At 43.0% G+C, this 16,931-nt stretch overlaps 1 protein-coding gene across 1 annotated transcript in view; it reads right to left on the bottom strand.

Annotated features, from left to right (window-relative positions):
• Positions 1–15,471, bottom strand: part of LOC125427572 (SITS-binding protein-like) — a 39,414-nt gene extending 23,943 nt beyond the window's left edge. The window contains exons 1-3 of the mRNA XM_048487141.1: positions 14,779–15,471; positions 4,546–4,717; positions 2,652–2,859 (exon numbers count right to left, since the gene is read on the bottom strand). Of these exons, the coding sequence (XP_048343098.1) occupies positions 2,652–2,859; positions 4,546–4,717; positions 14,779–15,240 (842 nt within the window). The 5' untranslated portion in view covers positions 15,241–15,471. The remainder of the gene's footprint in view (positions 1–2,651; positions 2,860–4,545; positions 4,718–14,778) is intronic.
• Positions 15,472–16,931: the final 1,460 nt, after the last annotated feature.

Below are 16,931 nucleotides of genomic sequence, written 5' to 3'. Positions count from 1 at the left end.
CCGGTAAATTACTTGTCCCATAAGTCTTTGGGTGAAGAATTTATTTCAGCCAGTATTAAAAAGAAAAATGGTATAGTGTTATATAAATCCCAAATTGGTACCGGCTGATGATCATGGTAGATCCGTGGGGGTGGAATTAACTTACTTAGGGTTAAAACTATAGTGTTAGGAATTTATGCTCCAAATGAGGACGAAGGGGTATTTTATAAGCATCTTATTGATAAACTTATAGGCTTTCCTTATGGAAGCTGTGGTCTTCTGGGAGATTGGAATGGACTGATTTCACCATAGATTTTCTGCAAATAAGATTAAAAATACAAAAGGAAACTGCCAAAAAGCTTTTTTGATTTGAGGGACAACTTGGTTGTGTTTGATATATGGAGACAAAAAATGGAAACTCAACAGAGTATGCTTATTTTTCAAGAACAGATATGATTTGGGTTTCTAGAGACTTAATTTATCTAAAGTAGAGATCTTACCAAAAACATTTTCAGATCATAATCCCGTAAACCTGGTTTGTAAAAAAAAATCTAACAGTTTTAAATGGAGATTAAATTAAATTTCACATCAAAAGGACACAATTGATCAGGACTATAAAAAAACTGAACTTAATTTGAGTAAGGGAATAACACTTGAGAATGGTTTGGGATGCAAGTAAAGTCTTTATTAGAGGTTATTTGATACAACTTAACTGTGAATTTGAGAAAAAGATACAAGAGAAAATGCAGAATATTGAAGAAATTAAAAGAGGAGGAACTATAAAAACACCCAAGAAATAAGGATATTTTGTAACAAATAAGAATTACCCAACAGATATTTATATTAACAGAGCAATGAAAACAAAATTGAGCTCCACATGGAGTTCAAAGGCAAGACCAGCCCCACTGGTTGGTGCTCAACTGTGCCTCTGCCCTGAACGCCATGGGGTTTGGGCAGGAGGCAGTTAGGGGTATGGGCCTGCTGTGCACTCTCCACACCATGGGAAGTACTACCCAGGGCTCCAGCCCCCCTGACCCCACCTAGCTAAGTCACTGGCTGGGGATACTTTCTTGCGATGGTTTCCTTCCTATCTCCAAGGCCAGAACTAGACAGCAGCCATGGGAGACTGTTGCTTGATACCATGGGTACTCACTTGTGGGAGAGGTTATCAGGCAATTTGGAGAAAGGTGCCATCAGTAGGCTGATGACACTCACCTCTATCTCTCTGTACCATCTGAATCAGGATAGGCAGTCAATGTTCTTGACAGGTGCTTGGAGGCAGTTAACAGGCTAGATGAGGCTGACTCCAGACAAGATTGAGGTGCTGTGTGTCAGTGGGTCTCAGATCCATGAAGTGGGGAGACACCCTGTACTTGATGTGGCTGTGTTGACCTGGAAGAGTCAGGTGCAAAATCTGGGGGTGCTCCTGGACTCAGCTATGACACTGAAGCTCAGATGGAGGCAGTGGCCATGGGTACCTATTCTCAGCTCCGGCTGGTTTGCGTGCTAAGGCCCCTTCTGGAAGAGAAAATCTGACTATGATAATCAACACCCAGGTAACCTCCAAATTGGACAATTGTAATGGACTTTGTATGAGACTGCCCCGAAGATTATTCAGAAGTTTCAGCTAGTGCAGAATATGGCAGCAAAACTGCTAATGGGTATTGCAGGCACACCACGCCAGACTTTGAAGAACTGCACTAGTTGCCAATTTGCTACCAAACCCAATTCAAGGTGTTATATTTTACTTATAGTGCCCAAAATGGCTTGGGCCCAAAATATCTAAAGAAATGCCTTCTCCCATATTGACTTGCCCATGCCCAAAGATCAACAGATGAAGCTCTTCTGGTGGTATCACCTCCTTCAGTGGTAAAAAAGGTGGAGATCCAAGATAGGCTTTTTCAGCTGTGGTCCCAAGATTGTGGAACCATCTCCCCCTTGAGGCAAGTCAAACATCTTTATATGCACTAAGAAAATTGATAAAGACACACCTATTTTCCCTGGCCTTTGGCTGAAGAGATAGTTTCCCCCTTTGGAAATTTCATGAATTTCAAACAGGTTTTATGAATGTTGATAGGTTTTATTAATTTCAAACAGATTTTATTTTTACAGGTTATTATTGTTTTGAGGTTGTCCTTCCCTTCCCATTTTGTTTTTCCTTTTCTTTTGTGATTCCCTTGTCTGTTGTCTTCTCCATCTTTCTGATGTAGATATTGGCCACCATTGCCAGTTGTGGATTTACTAATATTTTCCTCAAAAATTAAATTGATAAATTAGGTACTATCCTGTAGTACTATACATTAGGACAGTTTTATGATTATAACTATGTTTTAAATTTTTGTATTGATATATATTATGTTAGTCACCCTGATCCTGGCTTGCTGGGGGAGTGTGAGATATAAATTAAATTAAATAAATAAAAATAAGTGCGTGATTTGAAACTGAAAAGCAATGGCTAGGGGAAAAGTTACGTATCCCCACCGCTGTTCTTCAAATCCCCCTCAAAGTTACTGGTTTTTTTTAAAAAAAAACCTCACCAGAACTCTGTTACATGTTTTGCACATATGTTTAATCTTTCAACAGCATCTTATATTTTTAAAACCTTGGCCACAGATAGTTGTTTGGTTGAATACTGTTTAGCCACACTTCAAACTTTCTCATCACTTTCTTACCAGAGTAGGTCAGTATCTGGAAGCCTCTGTCGTTGTCTTGAAAGCTGACTTCCCACTTCCTGGTGGGCAGATGTGATGTTTGGACTGACACACACTGTGTACTGTAAGAATGCCATATCAATGCCAGGTATACTCTCAAGGCAAAAATGTTCATTCCTCTCCACTGAGAAAGAGATGGGGATATCTGAGGCAATCATAACTGTCACCCCTATAACAAAAGAAGAATCCAACTGTTGAAAGAGAGTTTCTCTTTGTTAGTCATTTTATGCCATTCAAAAAACAATAATTCCTGATTGACTGTTTGAAGAATAAAGAGGAAGAGGCATAAGCCTATGTGTGTTTCTCAAGTAGCTCTTTATTTTCCATCTGAAGTCAGACTCCTCTTTGGGATATGCTAATTAGTACTGGCAGCAACAGACTGTTGAAATTCAAGCAAACATCTCTGATGGGAATCAAAGCAGAAATTGGCTCTTTTTTCCTCTTTTGGTCAGGGTCACACAAACCTTGGTAACTAGATTCATTGCTGTTGACTTATAGAATAATTGGTGTGATAACTATAATTTGATGTCAAAATATCATAATACTGATGGAATATGATCAATGTAATTCGTTCTCTGTTGATCATGGATGCTCACAGATCTCCAAATTGGACACAACATGGAATTAAGTTTTCCATACATTTTACATTTGTGGATCCTGGCCAGACAACTGATCATAGCTTAATCCAAGATAATATGTATCCTGTCCCTTTCCCATCCCTTTTAAATTACAGTAGACTATAGGCACCAGGTAGACAGAAGTACATTGCCTCTCAGACACGTGTCACTAGTAAAAAGTGCTCACTCTTTAATTTTCATTGTCATATTGCTTGTGCCATACGTGAACAGAATGCAGAAGAATTAACAAGATATTCTGTCTAGCTGACACTGGCTGTATACTAGAATTATAGATAAATTAAAGGACATTTGTGGCAATACACTCAGGGTCCAACTATATGCTGCAGTTTTTTATACGTTGTGCCTGAGTTCACCAACTTGACTTTGTAACAGTCAGTCTCATGTGCCTCTGTAGAGGACTCATTTAGAAAGCATTTGAGGACCTGATTTGGATCAAGACCTGATTTGACATGCAGGGAAAAACAACTTCAGCCTTCTGCCCCACACTGTTTTCCTGAACTGAACAGCTCCCAAGGATGAGTTGCTGTTTTCCCCATGGGAGGCGCATGTGTAGCCCATCAGTACACGTGTAACCTCACCAGGCCATGTAGCATCCCTCTAGGTTGACTGGAGTTGGGGGGAAAAGAAGGTTGGGAAGGCTGAAGTCTCCTTTTCCCCACCGAGAGTGGTTCTGGTCCAGGTTGTGGCCCTGCTTGTTCGCAAAAAGGTGATAGGTGATTGATTCAAAGTCACGTCAGGGAACTTAGACACAACATGTGAAAAATCATAATGTAGTTTGGTCCTCAGACTCTAATCTGACTAGAGAGTAATACATTGGTACTTTATGCAAAGCTAGAAAGGCAGTGGGAGCTAGATGAGGGAAATCCATCTTGTCTCTGACTAATCCAGTGCTTTCTCACTCTTATTTCTTGGCATACACTTTTTAAAAAATGAAAGCAAACACAACATGTTCCACAGAATGAAGAAAGCCAACAGACATGTGAAACAAAAGCTTGGATTGAACTTTAAATTGCCATTGTATTGTGCTATGAAGGTATAATATTCCCCTTAGAGTTTATTCTATGGTGAAGTATCCACTATGCTCAGAACAAATGAAATAGCCATCATTTTCTCCTTAGCTTTTCACTCAATTAGACCATATTCAAAGATTGATTGCTACTGATGAGCAACCTAGGGTTTACAATGTTGGAATATCAAATGAGGAAAAGTAGCCTTACCAGTTGATCCCAAAAAATATCTTTCTAAGACAGATCCATAGCCAGTGGGATTTTGGGTAAGGTTGCTGATAATGAATGGTTGGGCCTCTATGTCCACACTGTTCAAAGGCCAATGCTGTGTGCTGATACTTGCTCCTCCATACCAGGAAATGTTTGTCATAGAAAAACAATCCTGCCAAACAAATATATGAGAGAAAGTAGGATATATGCTTCAGGAATAGCTTTTTTCCATGAATGAGGACAAGCCTAATACGGCCAGTTTGTGATGGTGGGTTCTAGTGGTGCTAAACCAGCATGTTGTAATGGATAAGAACAGGTGAACTCTGATCTAGAGAGCCAAGTTTCATTCCTCACTGCTCCATGTGAGTGGCAGAATCTTCTCTGGTGAACCAGATTTGTTTTCCCACTCCTACATTCCTGCGGGTGACCTTGCTTAGTCACAGTTCTTCAGAACTATCACCTCACAGGTGACATCACTTATGCCTATAACACAAATAAAAGACTCCCTGTTTAATATGTGATATTGTCTGATCTCATTTATGTTAGCATTAGGATAAAGCAACTAACCCCCTTCATGCCTCATGCTAAACCTTCCAGACTTTGAGCTGCAGAAGCTACCATGAATATGTAGGTTCAGAATGAAAATAGTTCATTCTCAGCTATTTTAATTTATAGTTTGTATTTGTTTCTATTCCAGTACCTTTCATTTGATTGTCAATACTTTCATTTCCGTGGATAATAATCTTACAATACATAATTGGTTAAGAGTTTGAACATCGATGATGAACCCTTAGCCAATTACAGTTCAGGACACACAGGGACCCAAGCCCCGTGCATTCTGCATTCTCATTGGTCATTGCCAGGCTGCGGAGCAGCTGCTCTGCAGTCTGGCAAAGTCTTCCCCAGTCGGTCCCTTTGTGGGCCCAGAAATCCCCTTCTTTCTCCCTGCCCCCAGAACTCCTCAGCCAAGCCAGTTCCCTTCTCCCCCTGCCTCCAGAAATCCCCAGATGGGCCCTCTGTGGATCCAGCAAAGCCTCCCTGCCTCCCTCTTTCATCCCAACCATCTAAATTCCATCCTTCCCCCACCCCTAGACACCCCTTGCCACCCTGCCCACCCCTAACTATCCCTTGCCAGTCTCCCCCACTCCTTCATGGGCCCGACAAGGCTCTTCCCTTGCCCCCTGCTCCCAGATCTCCCCAGCTAGGTCATCTGTGGGCCTAGCAAAGCCTTCCTACATTCCTCTCCCACACCAACCGTCTAAATTCCACCCTCCCCCACCATTACCCACCCCTTGCCACCTTCCCCCACCCCTAACCATCTCTTTGCCACCCACCCCACCCTCCCCTTGCCACCTCCACCATTAACCATCCCTTGCTACCTCCCCCCACCCCTTGCCACCCCTCCCAAGATGGTAGCATATATTTCAAATGAGAAACAACGGTCTGCTTTGGGGAGCCTTCACTAAGCCCATGAGCTGGAGCTACACATTTTCATTCCAAAATCTAACCCTAAGGGTACCATGGACATTGGGAAAACACAGAACAGAAAACTCCACTAGACATGAAATTGTACGGGACTGTTGAAGGCAATGGAATAATGCCAGTCTGGACCAGCTTAATGCTAATCCTTCTTGATTAACTCAACCACCAAGAGTTGCTAATCTTACCATTAAAAAAATCAAGCAAGTAGTACAGAGCACTAAATAACTTGAAGGATAATCCATAATTTGAAAATATCCTTTTCTGAAATGAAAAGCTCCTTTGGTTCTCTGGGGAATCCTAAATGCTACAACATCCAAAGCCAGTTGACAGAGTTGAAAGTTCAGCTCTGTGTCAGAATGATTTTAGGGAAGAATAGGTTGGCTAAGGTGCTGTGCTTCATTAAACTTCTTTGCCACACAAGCAGAATTTAGGTTATTAGTTCAAACCTAGAATTAGATTCTCTGTTTGCCTCTTATACATGCAGAAACATGATGGAGATGTCCATCCATAGGAATACTGCCACTGCAGGACACAGTCCCCTTTCAGCTGTGTAAATGCAAGAAATCTGGTCTTGTTCCACTAAAGGAAATGGTAGAAAGCAGGCTTCTTGAGAAGTATAGCTGAAGTCTCGAGCAATATATAGATTCATGTATTGCAGGCTACAATCCACAATTTACTTCTGCTGAATACAGTGGGACTTTTCTGAAAAATATGTTTAGGATTGGGTTGTAATGCTTATTTTTATTATTGATTCCACATACACTGATGCTTTCTTCTTATATGGAATACCCATGAGATCTCCCATCTTTGCCACTCCAGATATTGATCCAATACATATCTGCTTAGCTTCAACAAGGTCACTTTCTGTGAAGTGCTAAGAACACTTTCCCAGTAACAAGCCCCATATCTAACTAGTATTCTGAGTAGATTTACCTTGGGTTGATCTCTGGATCATCTGCCCTCAAGCCACTTCCTCTTAGTATCAGCCTTACAGTCCTTAGGTACATTCTCTCCATAATAATTCCCTGCACTGTGTGGCCTCATGGAAAAGAGATGCTGCTGTAGTTACTGGAACTGCCACAGAGTCACGTTGTCCACAAATAATATTTGTCCATGTGAGCACAAGCCCAAGGAAATAATGGGAAGAAGTATACTCTGCTTTAGGTAATACTCATAGGTAAAAACTATGGTAAAATGCAGCATTTACATGCAGGTTTGTTACGTTCCAAAGTTTGTTTTGTTTGTTTATAAACCTATAATTCAATCTAAAAAGCATCAAGAGTTACCTGCCTCTTCTTCTCCAGCCTAGTTTTGCTTCTGTGTTAAGGCATATCCTTATGGGGCAGCTTTTTCAGCTCAAATATGCCATTTGCCAAAACCCTTTGAAGGCATTTTTTTTTCTGCTAAACAGCAGGATCAGCAAAGAGTTCACCTCCCACATGATTGCACAATCACCAGCGAATTGCTTGAGGCCTCTTATGTGAAAGCCCAGACACATTTCAAAGGGGATTTGGAGTTTTTGAAGATATAAGCATTAGCAGTTATTCATTTCCTTTGCCCAGTAGAGTTTGTCAGCCACTAATAAGAGAGATGCTCCTAGTCTCATCTCTGTGATGTCCGCCGCATAATTGAGCACAAGTAAAAGTGAGAATAGAGAAAAGGACGTAGTCTCAAAGGGCTAATTTCAGGTGAAAAATACTGTGTATTACTGAACTCAATCAGTGATTGATTTTGAATACAAAAAAAATATTCACTCGTTTTCACAAGGAATAAGACAAAAACACTGGAATTCTCTAAGCCTGTGTTGTTTACATAAAAGATCAACAGTGGAACACCATCAAAGCAATGCAGAGGCTGAGCATATAAGGATCTTTTGAAGTGTACTAGGGAGCTAATGCAAAGTGCCATATGGATGCAGGTGTGGAGGACATCACATATCAGACATATCTATTTAGTACATTTTTTATCCCACCCTTCTGCCAAAGACCTGAGAGTGATGTGCACTCTCCTTCTATTTATTTATTTATTTATTTATTTATTGGTTCCACTTTTATACCGCCCTCCCCCGGAGGGCTCAGGGCGGTTCACAACATAAATACAAACAAGTGGATACATAAGATAAAAATACTAAAAATTATTATCAATTAAAATGCAGCGCTACAGATCATAATCATTTAAAAAACAGATGGCGTCCAACCCATAACTCCTCTGGTCCCTCTGAGAGGGGAACAGCGGGTCTCAGCTGTTAATGGGCACCTATCAGCAGCCGGCCTCCCCAAAAGCCCGGCGGAATAACTCAGTCTTACAGGCCCTGCGGAACTCGTGTAGGTCCCGCAGGGCCCGGACAGCTGGAGGAAGAGCATTCCACCAGGCAGGGGCCAGGGCCGTAAAAGCCCTGGCCCTCGTGGAGGCCAGCTGCATCATAGAGGGGGCGGGGATCTCCAGTAAATTGGCCTCTGCCGAGCGCAGAGACCGACGTGGGACATATGGGGCCAGACGGTCCCTAAGGTACGAGGGTCCCAGACCGCGTAAGGCCTTAAAGGTTAACACCAATACCTTGAAGACGATTCGAATTCAACTGGGAGCCAGTGCAAGCGGTGCAACACGGGCGTGATATGATCTCTAGAGGCACCGCCCGTGAACAAACGAGCCGCCGCATGCTGGACCAGTTTCAATTTCCGGATCAACTTCAGGGGTAGGCCTGCGTAGAGCGAGTTGCAATAGTCTAATCTGGAGGTGACCGTTGCATGAATCACTGTGGCCAGATCCGCCTGGGAGAGGAAGGGGGCCAGCCGCCGGGCCTGGCGAAGGTGGAAAAATGCAACCCGGGTTACATGGGCCACCTGGGTCTCCATAGAAAGAGACGAATCCAGGTGGACCCCAGGCTGCGGGACCGAGGGGGCCGGTGCCAATGAGGCCCCCCTCCCACACCGGGCGGCTGAAAGCCTCCTACCGCCACTAAGCCAAAGCGATCTCCGTCTTTGCTGGATTCAGTTTTAACCTGCTCTGCGTCAACCAACCAGCAACCGCCTCCAAACAATGCTGTAGAGCTGCAGGGGCAGTGTCTGCTCCCCCCTCCATCGACAGAATGAGCTGGGTATCATCAGCATACTGATGGCACTCCAGCCCAAAGCTCCGTACCAGCTGAGCAAGGGGTCGCATATAGATGTTAAATAACAGCGGGGACAACAGCGCTCCCTGAGGCACACCACAATGAAGCGGGCACCTCCGGGAAGCTTGGTCCCCACACCACACTTGCTGATTCCGGTCCCGGAGGAACGAGGCAATCCATTGAAGGACATTACCCCGCACCCCGGAAACGGCCAGGCGGTGGGTCAAAAGATCGTGATCGACCACATCAAACGCTGCGGTGAGATCCAACAATACCAGCAGCGCCGATCCGCCCCGGTCAAGCTGCATACGGAGCGTATCTGTGACGGCGACAAGAACAGTCTCCGTCCCATGCCCAGCACGGAAGCCGGACTGGAAGGGATCGAAGGCTGATGTGTCCTCCAGAAAACCCTGAAGCTGCTCCAACACCACTCTCTCAATTACCTTCCCCAGAAACGAAAGATTCAAAACGGGGCGGTAATTGGCCGGATCACTAGGATCTAACGACGGTCTTTTTAAGAGTGGGCGGACCACTGCCTCCTTCAACCCACCCGGACAAACTCCTTGCTCAAGGGAGCAATTTATAATAGTCAACAGGTGGGGTCGTAGCTCCTCCCGACATGCTTTAATAAGCCAGGAGGGGCACGGATCCAGAGGACAAGTAGTAGGTCTAACAGCAGCTAGGATTCTGTCAACATCGTCTTCGGAGAGCAGGGAAAACTGGGCCAAACAAGGGCCAAAAGACGGCAAGGGAGCCTCCAGTTCACTAATTGTCTCCAAAGTGGCAGGAAGGTCCTGGCGAGCGACGCCGATTTTATCTGGGCGTAAATAGCTCATAAATGCCTCACAGCTAATAGCCAATTGATCATTTTTTGAACCCTCTGATAAAGAGGTAAGGGATCGAATAATACGGAACAGTTGTGCTGGGCGAGAGCTAGCAGATGCGAGAGAGGAGGAAAAGAACACTCTCTTTGCCTCCTTCGTCGCCATCTCATAGGCCTTCATAAGCGTCCTATAAGATGTTCGCGCAGCCTCGTCACGAGACTTCCTCCACACTCGCTCTAGCCGTCTAAGCTCCCGTTTCAAACAGCGTAGCTCCTCAGTGTACCACGGGGCTAGCCGAGAATGGAGTCGAAGAGGGCGTCGGGGAGCAATAACCTCGATGGCATCTGAAAGGCGGGCATTCCAGTCCGCTACTAAACCATCGAGGGTGCTGGTGGGTTCAGGATCCCGCAGAGCATTCAGGAATCCATCAGGATCCATAAGTCTTCGCGGGCGAGCATAAATTCGCTCGTCGCCTAGACAGGGGTGTTGCGGCATGCTCATCCGAGCCTTCAGGGCATAGTGGTCAGACCATGGCACTCTATCAATAGAGGATATGACCACATTAACCCCTGACCCAAAGATCAAGTCCAATGTGTGACCAGCCTCGTGAGTGGGGCCAGAATTTACCAGGGAGAGGCCCAGCGTCGCCATGGATGACACTAGGTCCGCGGCCACCGTGCATGAGGCGGCGTCGACATGGACGTTGAAATCCCCCAGAACAATAAGCCTGGGGTATCGCAACGCCCAGTCCGCCACCACCTCCAGCAGCCGCGGCAGGCTGTCTCCCGGGGCGCTAGGCGACCGGTACACCAGGAGAACAGCCAACCTCTCCAATGCCAACCACTCCAGGCCGACACACTCCATACCAATGATCTCAGGGACAGGGATTGCCCTAAAAGGGATGGAATCTCGGACTAACATTGCCACGCCGCCCCCCCGGCCCTGTGTTCGCGATCGGTGGAGACACGCGAAACCTGGGGGCGCGACCTCGCCCAAGGCAACGGTCTCGCCTTCTCGCACCCAGGTTTCGGTGACGCAGGCCAGGTCCATCTGCTGAACTCCAAGAAAATCCCGGAGGACAGCCATTCTCCATTTTAATCCATATGTGCACTGAACTGAGCACATACGTTCCCCGTCCAGTTGGGCTTACAAAAAGACAAAGAAGTATTGGAAAGAAAGACATGATGGGAGGCAGAATATTTTTAAAATATAGATTTGCTACGGATGCTAAGAATATGCTACTGGGCATCTTGCCAAAAAATCTTCCAAAAATTTTGAAAGAATTATTCACAGATATGAGAATGGCTGCCATTTGCAACAAAATGGAAAGCAGATGATTATCCATGGCTGGGAAAGTAAATGCAGAGCATGCAGTAATGGCACAATTAATGAGTTATGTGAATAATAAACCAAGTCACAGAATTTCAAGACAAATGGAAAGTGTACACACTAACTCTCACGAATTAGGTAGTAAGGTGGGAGAAGTTGAATCGAAATATATGTTACATACTATTATATTATTCTTAGATTTTTCTAACTTGTATTAAAAGGTGTTTAATACAGAAAAAAACCTGAATGAATAATAGGTAGCTGACAACTGTATATAGATTTTTTTAGAAATTCATGTTTAGATTTATTGTTACTGCTATTACCATTTATTGTTTATTATACTATATGCATATTTTTCTTTTCTTTGTCTTTTAATGCAATTGTATTTGTTGTTATATATTTCTTGTTTCTGTTTTATTTTACTTACATAAGTAAACTCTTTAAAAAGAATCACTGGCACGTGGCATCAGATGTCAACTTGTCTTGAACTGCCAATTCAGTGCTAAAATACATGCTATAAGGAAACAGCTGAGTATCATTTAAATGCAGCTTTTAAAAAATAACCTGTGCTTTGACCTAAACAAATGCATATATATGGGTCAAAATTCAAGAAAAATACTCACTTTTGAAAGCAAATATATTTACACAGTTTAAGTTCTTTCCTTCCCACTTTTTGACCACAGCTTGAAATAGACCAGGGGTCGGCAACCTTTACCACCCAAAGAGCCATTTGGACCCGTTTTCCACGGGCCCAAAGATCTACTGAGCAGGAGAGGTGGCTCCGCATGGAGCCGCGTCAGGTTCAGCCCCTCCACTCACCTTTCCTTCCAGCGCTGGGAGGCAGGGGCGCTGGGTGGGGAAAGCCCCTCTGCCCAACGGAGAAGCCGCCTGCTCTGTGGGGCAGAGCGGGGATGGTGGCTGCAGGAATGGCAGAGGGGGTTGGCAGCTGCTCTGGAGGGACACGCCCATGGTACTCTCCAACCTCCAGGGGTTGGAGGGCAGCGTGGGCATGTCCCTCCAACCCTCCAGAGCAGCACTGGAAGGAGAGGTGAGTGGAGGGGACGCAAAAAGCAGCACCTTCACACATGGAGCCGCCTCTGGTTCGGCCCCTCCACTCACCTTTCCTTCCAGTGCTGCTCCAGAGGGCTGGAGGGACACACCTACACTACCCTCTGACCTCCAGGCCACGCGGAGCCACAGTATAAGGCTGAAAGAGCCACATGCGGCTCCAGGGCCACGGGTTGCAGACCCCTGAAATAGACAATCGTTTGCTGGGAGTTTTGGAGCCAGTATGAGAGAAACCTAAAGGACTATGTTATGAATACTCATCTTATTACTGCTTGAGGTAAATATGTTTTGCAAGTTTTTGAAAAACCTGGCAAACCTGTTTGATTAAAAAAGGGATGGGGAAAGTACCAAAAATGTACACAAAGAGCAGTGATACCTTTAAAAATCATGGCTTAGATCCACTGCATGATTTCAACAAAGGAAAGAGAGTTCTGTTTGTGAAGTCTCTCCCCCACCCCTCATCCCGGCCACTCCTGCAGTCCAAAATGCTCCTCCTAAGGACGGGGGATGCACAAGAACCACATGAGGCTGAAGCTGGAGGCCTGCTACAGGACGGGGAAGTCAGTAAAAATATTTTCCCTTTGAAGTGACAAATACTCTGGAGATCCAAACCATCATTTGTCTTTTGTTCTCCCTTTCCTGATTCAACAGTCTCTGAATGTTGCTTTTCATTCTGAACTAACAAAGCAAGAGAAAAGAGTTGAAGTTTATCAGCATCCTAAAACCACATTTTCCTTTGCCTTATTTTAATCAAATACCACCAAATACTTGAGTGCTGTTTTATTTCAGTTATTAGTCTTCGTGGCCCTAAAATAATAACACTAACTACAGCGAGGTCCTTTCGGGTCTCTGAATTTGAAAAGTTAAAAGGAATTTTTAAACACTGACCTATGAAAAAATCTGGCCTCACTATAAGACTTGAATTTAGATATAGTGTAATGATTGCTTAAACTTCTAAAAGTCTAGGAAAACTCTAGCCTTTGTTATGGTGGAAGAATTTGACCCAAGGTGATCATCATGCTTAAAACTAAATATCTAATTTAAGTTGTTTATAGTAACATTCTCTACTGTGTGGCTTCTTAGTTATGTATCTGTTTTTCCAGGATTGTCAAATAATCACCTTGGAAATAATAATCACTCATGGAAAATAATCACTCATGGAAAACATGCTGACTACACAAATTTTGCATTAATTTCTAGTCCTCTAGAATATAATCAAATTAAAAGAAATCAGGCATGTGCGGTGTATATAGAGGCACAATGGGCAGGTAAGATAGATGGGAAGTCTTCCCATTGATTCAAAGGATACTTTAATTAAAGGTTCTTAAATTAGTTAGCATTTCCCACATTTACAATTCAGATATGAGACTACATTCACTAGAACGTACATTTCTTTGTCTTATTTTTCTATTATTTCTATTATTTCTGTTCTTCTATTCTTTGTCTTATTTTTCTATTCTATTACTTCTATTCTTCTATTTTCTATTATTCTATTAAGACTTCTCTTTGGTGCAGTTTGTGAAAACACCCTTACCTCCAAATAAGTTTGTTTGACTTAAATATGATTCCAATTTGTTATCTGTCAGCAAGACTGGGTTTTAATATGCAAACTGGTCCAAACACTGAGGTAGGCAATGCTAAAAGGTCAGATAATAGAAAAATAAATTTCTATGCCTTGTTGTAAAATTCTTATCAACTTTTTTAGAACTGAATCATGAAGTATTTACTCAAAGAAAGATCCCCTTGATTTCAAATGTTAATTTTCCAAGTATGTATATTTAAGATTGCATCTCAAATTTTACTCTATAAAGATCACACCAATGCAGAGATGTTAGTTAATTCTATAAATGCTTCAAACCATTGGTAAAGCATCAGCAAAAAGCTTGCAGCAGAACTTCTACCATTCCACAACTGCTAACTGAAGATTTATCTCTGGGCTGGCATGGCAAATAACCTTCCTTAGTCTGTTATTTTCAGACACCATTGTGATTTTATGCATTTATTTGATTCCTTGAAAAAGATATGGATCTTCCATTCTTCGGTTAACTATATAACACTGCCACAACACAGCTACAGTTGATCGAGAATTTAATTGTGGATCTCTTATTTTATTGGTTTTATTTATTACTTTATAAGAAAATAAGCTCATAGTCTCCTTTACTCCCTGGAGATATGCAGAGAAGTTATGGAGGAAAATCCTAATGTCTTACTTCTAACAGGATTTTCACAAAATGGGAATACAAAAATATCAGTCTTATTGAATTACTGCAAGAGCTACTTTTAATATGTTTGCTGTAATTAGCATTATACCTATCATCCAAAGCCTATCTGCAAGATTTATCTGGCTTCTATCAGCATATTATTTTATCAAAGTTGGGGCTCTTTATTGTGAAATAAAGAAAGGTTATATTTATTTACCTTTAGTTTAACCTGGCAATGCTGAGGGGTCCAATTTATGCTGTAGCACTCAGTGTTGGAAGAAAGCCTGGACTCCAAGGAAATCTTCAGGTTTGCTGTAGCATCCCAGGTGTAGCAGAATTCTGTTTTATTTAGCCCACACAGATTCTTCACAAAAGGTGCCTCTGTATCCTGGAAGCTGCGCACATTAATCTCCAACAAGTTTTTCTCATCACTCAGGGACAACAAGATGAGGGAGTGTGCTTTTCGCTCCCATATGAGACCACTGGCACTGCCTCTCAGGATCCAGTTGTTTGGCTGATCCACCACTTGCCAGTAAATAATCCCAATTGTCATCATAAAGAACACAGCCACTCCCAGGCAGGCAATTGCTCCCTTCAGTGTTTCATTCATTTCTTCCAGCCTGGACTCCCAAGCCACCTCTGGGATTGCACTTGGGAGCCTGGGACGATTGTGAGGCATTTTACCTCATGCAGTACTAAAGAGGATCTAGCAAAGAATGTTGGGTCACAGAGCCCTCCCTTTATGAGCTTTGCAGGAAGGTCTGTTCAAAATTCATTCTTCTTTCCTGCTGTCCATGAAGTTCTTCACACTGTCCCACCCAAGAAGAAAAAGAAAAAGAGGGAGGAGAAGAAAGGTAAAAATGTTCAAGGTTTTCCCCAGTGTTTCTTGCTCCATTATTCACAAACTTAAGTCTGGAAAGGCTACTTAGCCCACTTTGTGCTAGCAGCATAAATGGAGAATGCCTGCAAAAAATAGCTGCAGCTATATAGCTGTCAGATCTATTTGCCCCTGCCAGATTTATCCCAGGTGCCTCAGTGATGACATTCCTCTGACATATTAGACTGTGCCTAATCAGGAACATTGTCAATTACACAACATTTGCTAGGCAAAGCCTGAACACTCAGCAAGCGAGAGGCTACTCACAGAACAGGTAAGTGGTGGCAGTTGTGTTAAAAACTTGCAAACAAATGAACTCCTCATAAGGTTTTAATTTAACTCGTTGAAGCACAAAAGAAGCCCAGAGAAGGCCCTGTTCACTTAAAAAGTGTTGTCATGTGATGACTAAGTAGATTTGTCAAATAAATTTTTTTAAAGACCAACAGTGCAATTCTAAATAGAGTTACATATTTCTGTAACCATTGGAATCAATAGGCTAAGAAGGCTTTAACTCTGTTTAGGACTGCACTGCAAGAGAACTCAGGCGGTGGTGAGTTAGGTTGAGTTCCCTGTCATGACTTGCTTTCGCTGCAGCTGCAAGCCACTGCAAGGGAAAGCATTTTTACAGTCTCCGAGAGTCCAATTCAGCTTGGAGCTGTGATGCAAAGGGAGGAGAAGGTCCTGCCATCTCCTCCATGTCACTCTCCCAAACTGAAATGCCCCAACAGGAAGTCAGCTGTATTATGCAAATAAAAAATAAAATGCCTTTGATCATTGGCAATATAAATGTACAATTTAACTGGGGTGTTGTGTGGTTTCCGGGCTGCATGGCAGTGTTCTAGCAGTCTGGAAACCACGCAACACCCAGTGATTCCAGCCATGAGAGCCTTCGACAGTATAATTTAACTGTATACCAATTTTAACATTACTTTTTGGCTTGCACATAAATCAGCCTGATGAGGAAAAAAGGTTCAAAGTAATTTAAAATTAATGAAATAAAAAGCATAATTATGTGTCAGCAAGGATGCACTAGAAAGTTTGGGGAAAACCAATAACATTCCCAAGGAAGAACTTTGATACCATTAGGGTTTTAGTATTGCTGGAGTCCTACTGCATAATAGCACATGATTTGCATGTAGTAATGATCTAACAGCTTATGAGTCAATATTTCAAACAGGAATTAAGGAATTCTGAGGAAGCAAAGGCAATGCTTTAAAAGTACATACTTAATTTGATTTGATTTATTTGATTTATGAACTGCATTTATAGACCCCATACGAGCTCAGGGTGGCTTGACTCAGTAGCAATAAAGTAGTTTCAGTGCCATTAAGAGTGTAGTTTCAGTGCCATCAATACCAATCCACAGGGATAACCCCCCCCCCTCCAATACCTATGGGGAAGGAAAACAGGAAAGAGAAAGGGAGAAGGGGGAACCTGATGGACACCCCTGCAGTTCTCAGTTGTAGGCCTGGTGGAACAGCTCCATCTTACAG

This window comes from Sphaerodactylus townsendi, linkage group LG02, assembly GCF_021028975.2.
Source record: "Sphaerodactylus townsendi isolate TG3544 linkage group LG02, MPM_Stown_v2.3, whole genome shotgun sequence".
Lineage (NCBI taxonomy): Eukaryota > Metazoa > Chordata > Lepidosauria > Squamata > Sphaerodactylidae > Sphaerodactylus > Sphaerodactylus townsendi.
Note: the sequence above shows the minus strand (reverse complement) of the source record. Positions and strands in the feature narration are given on the sequence as shown.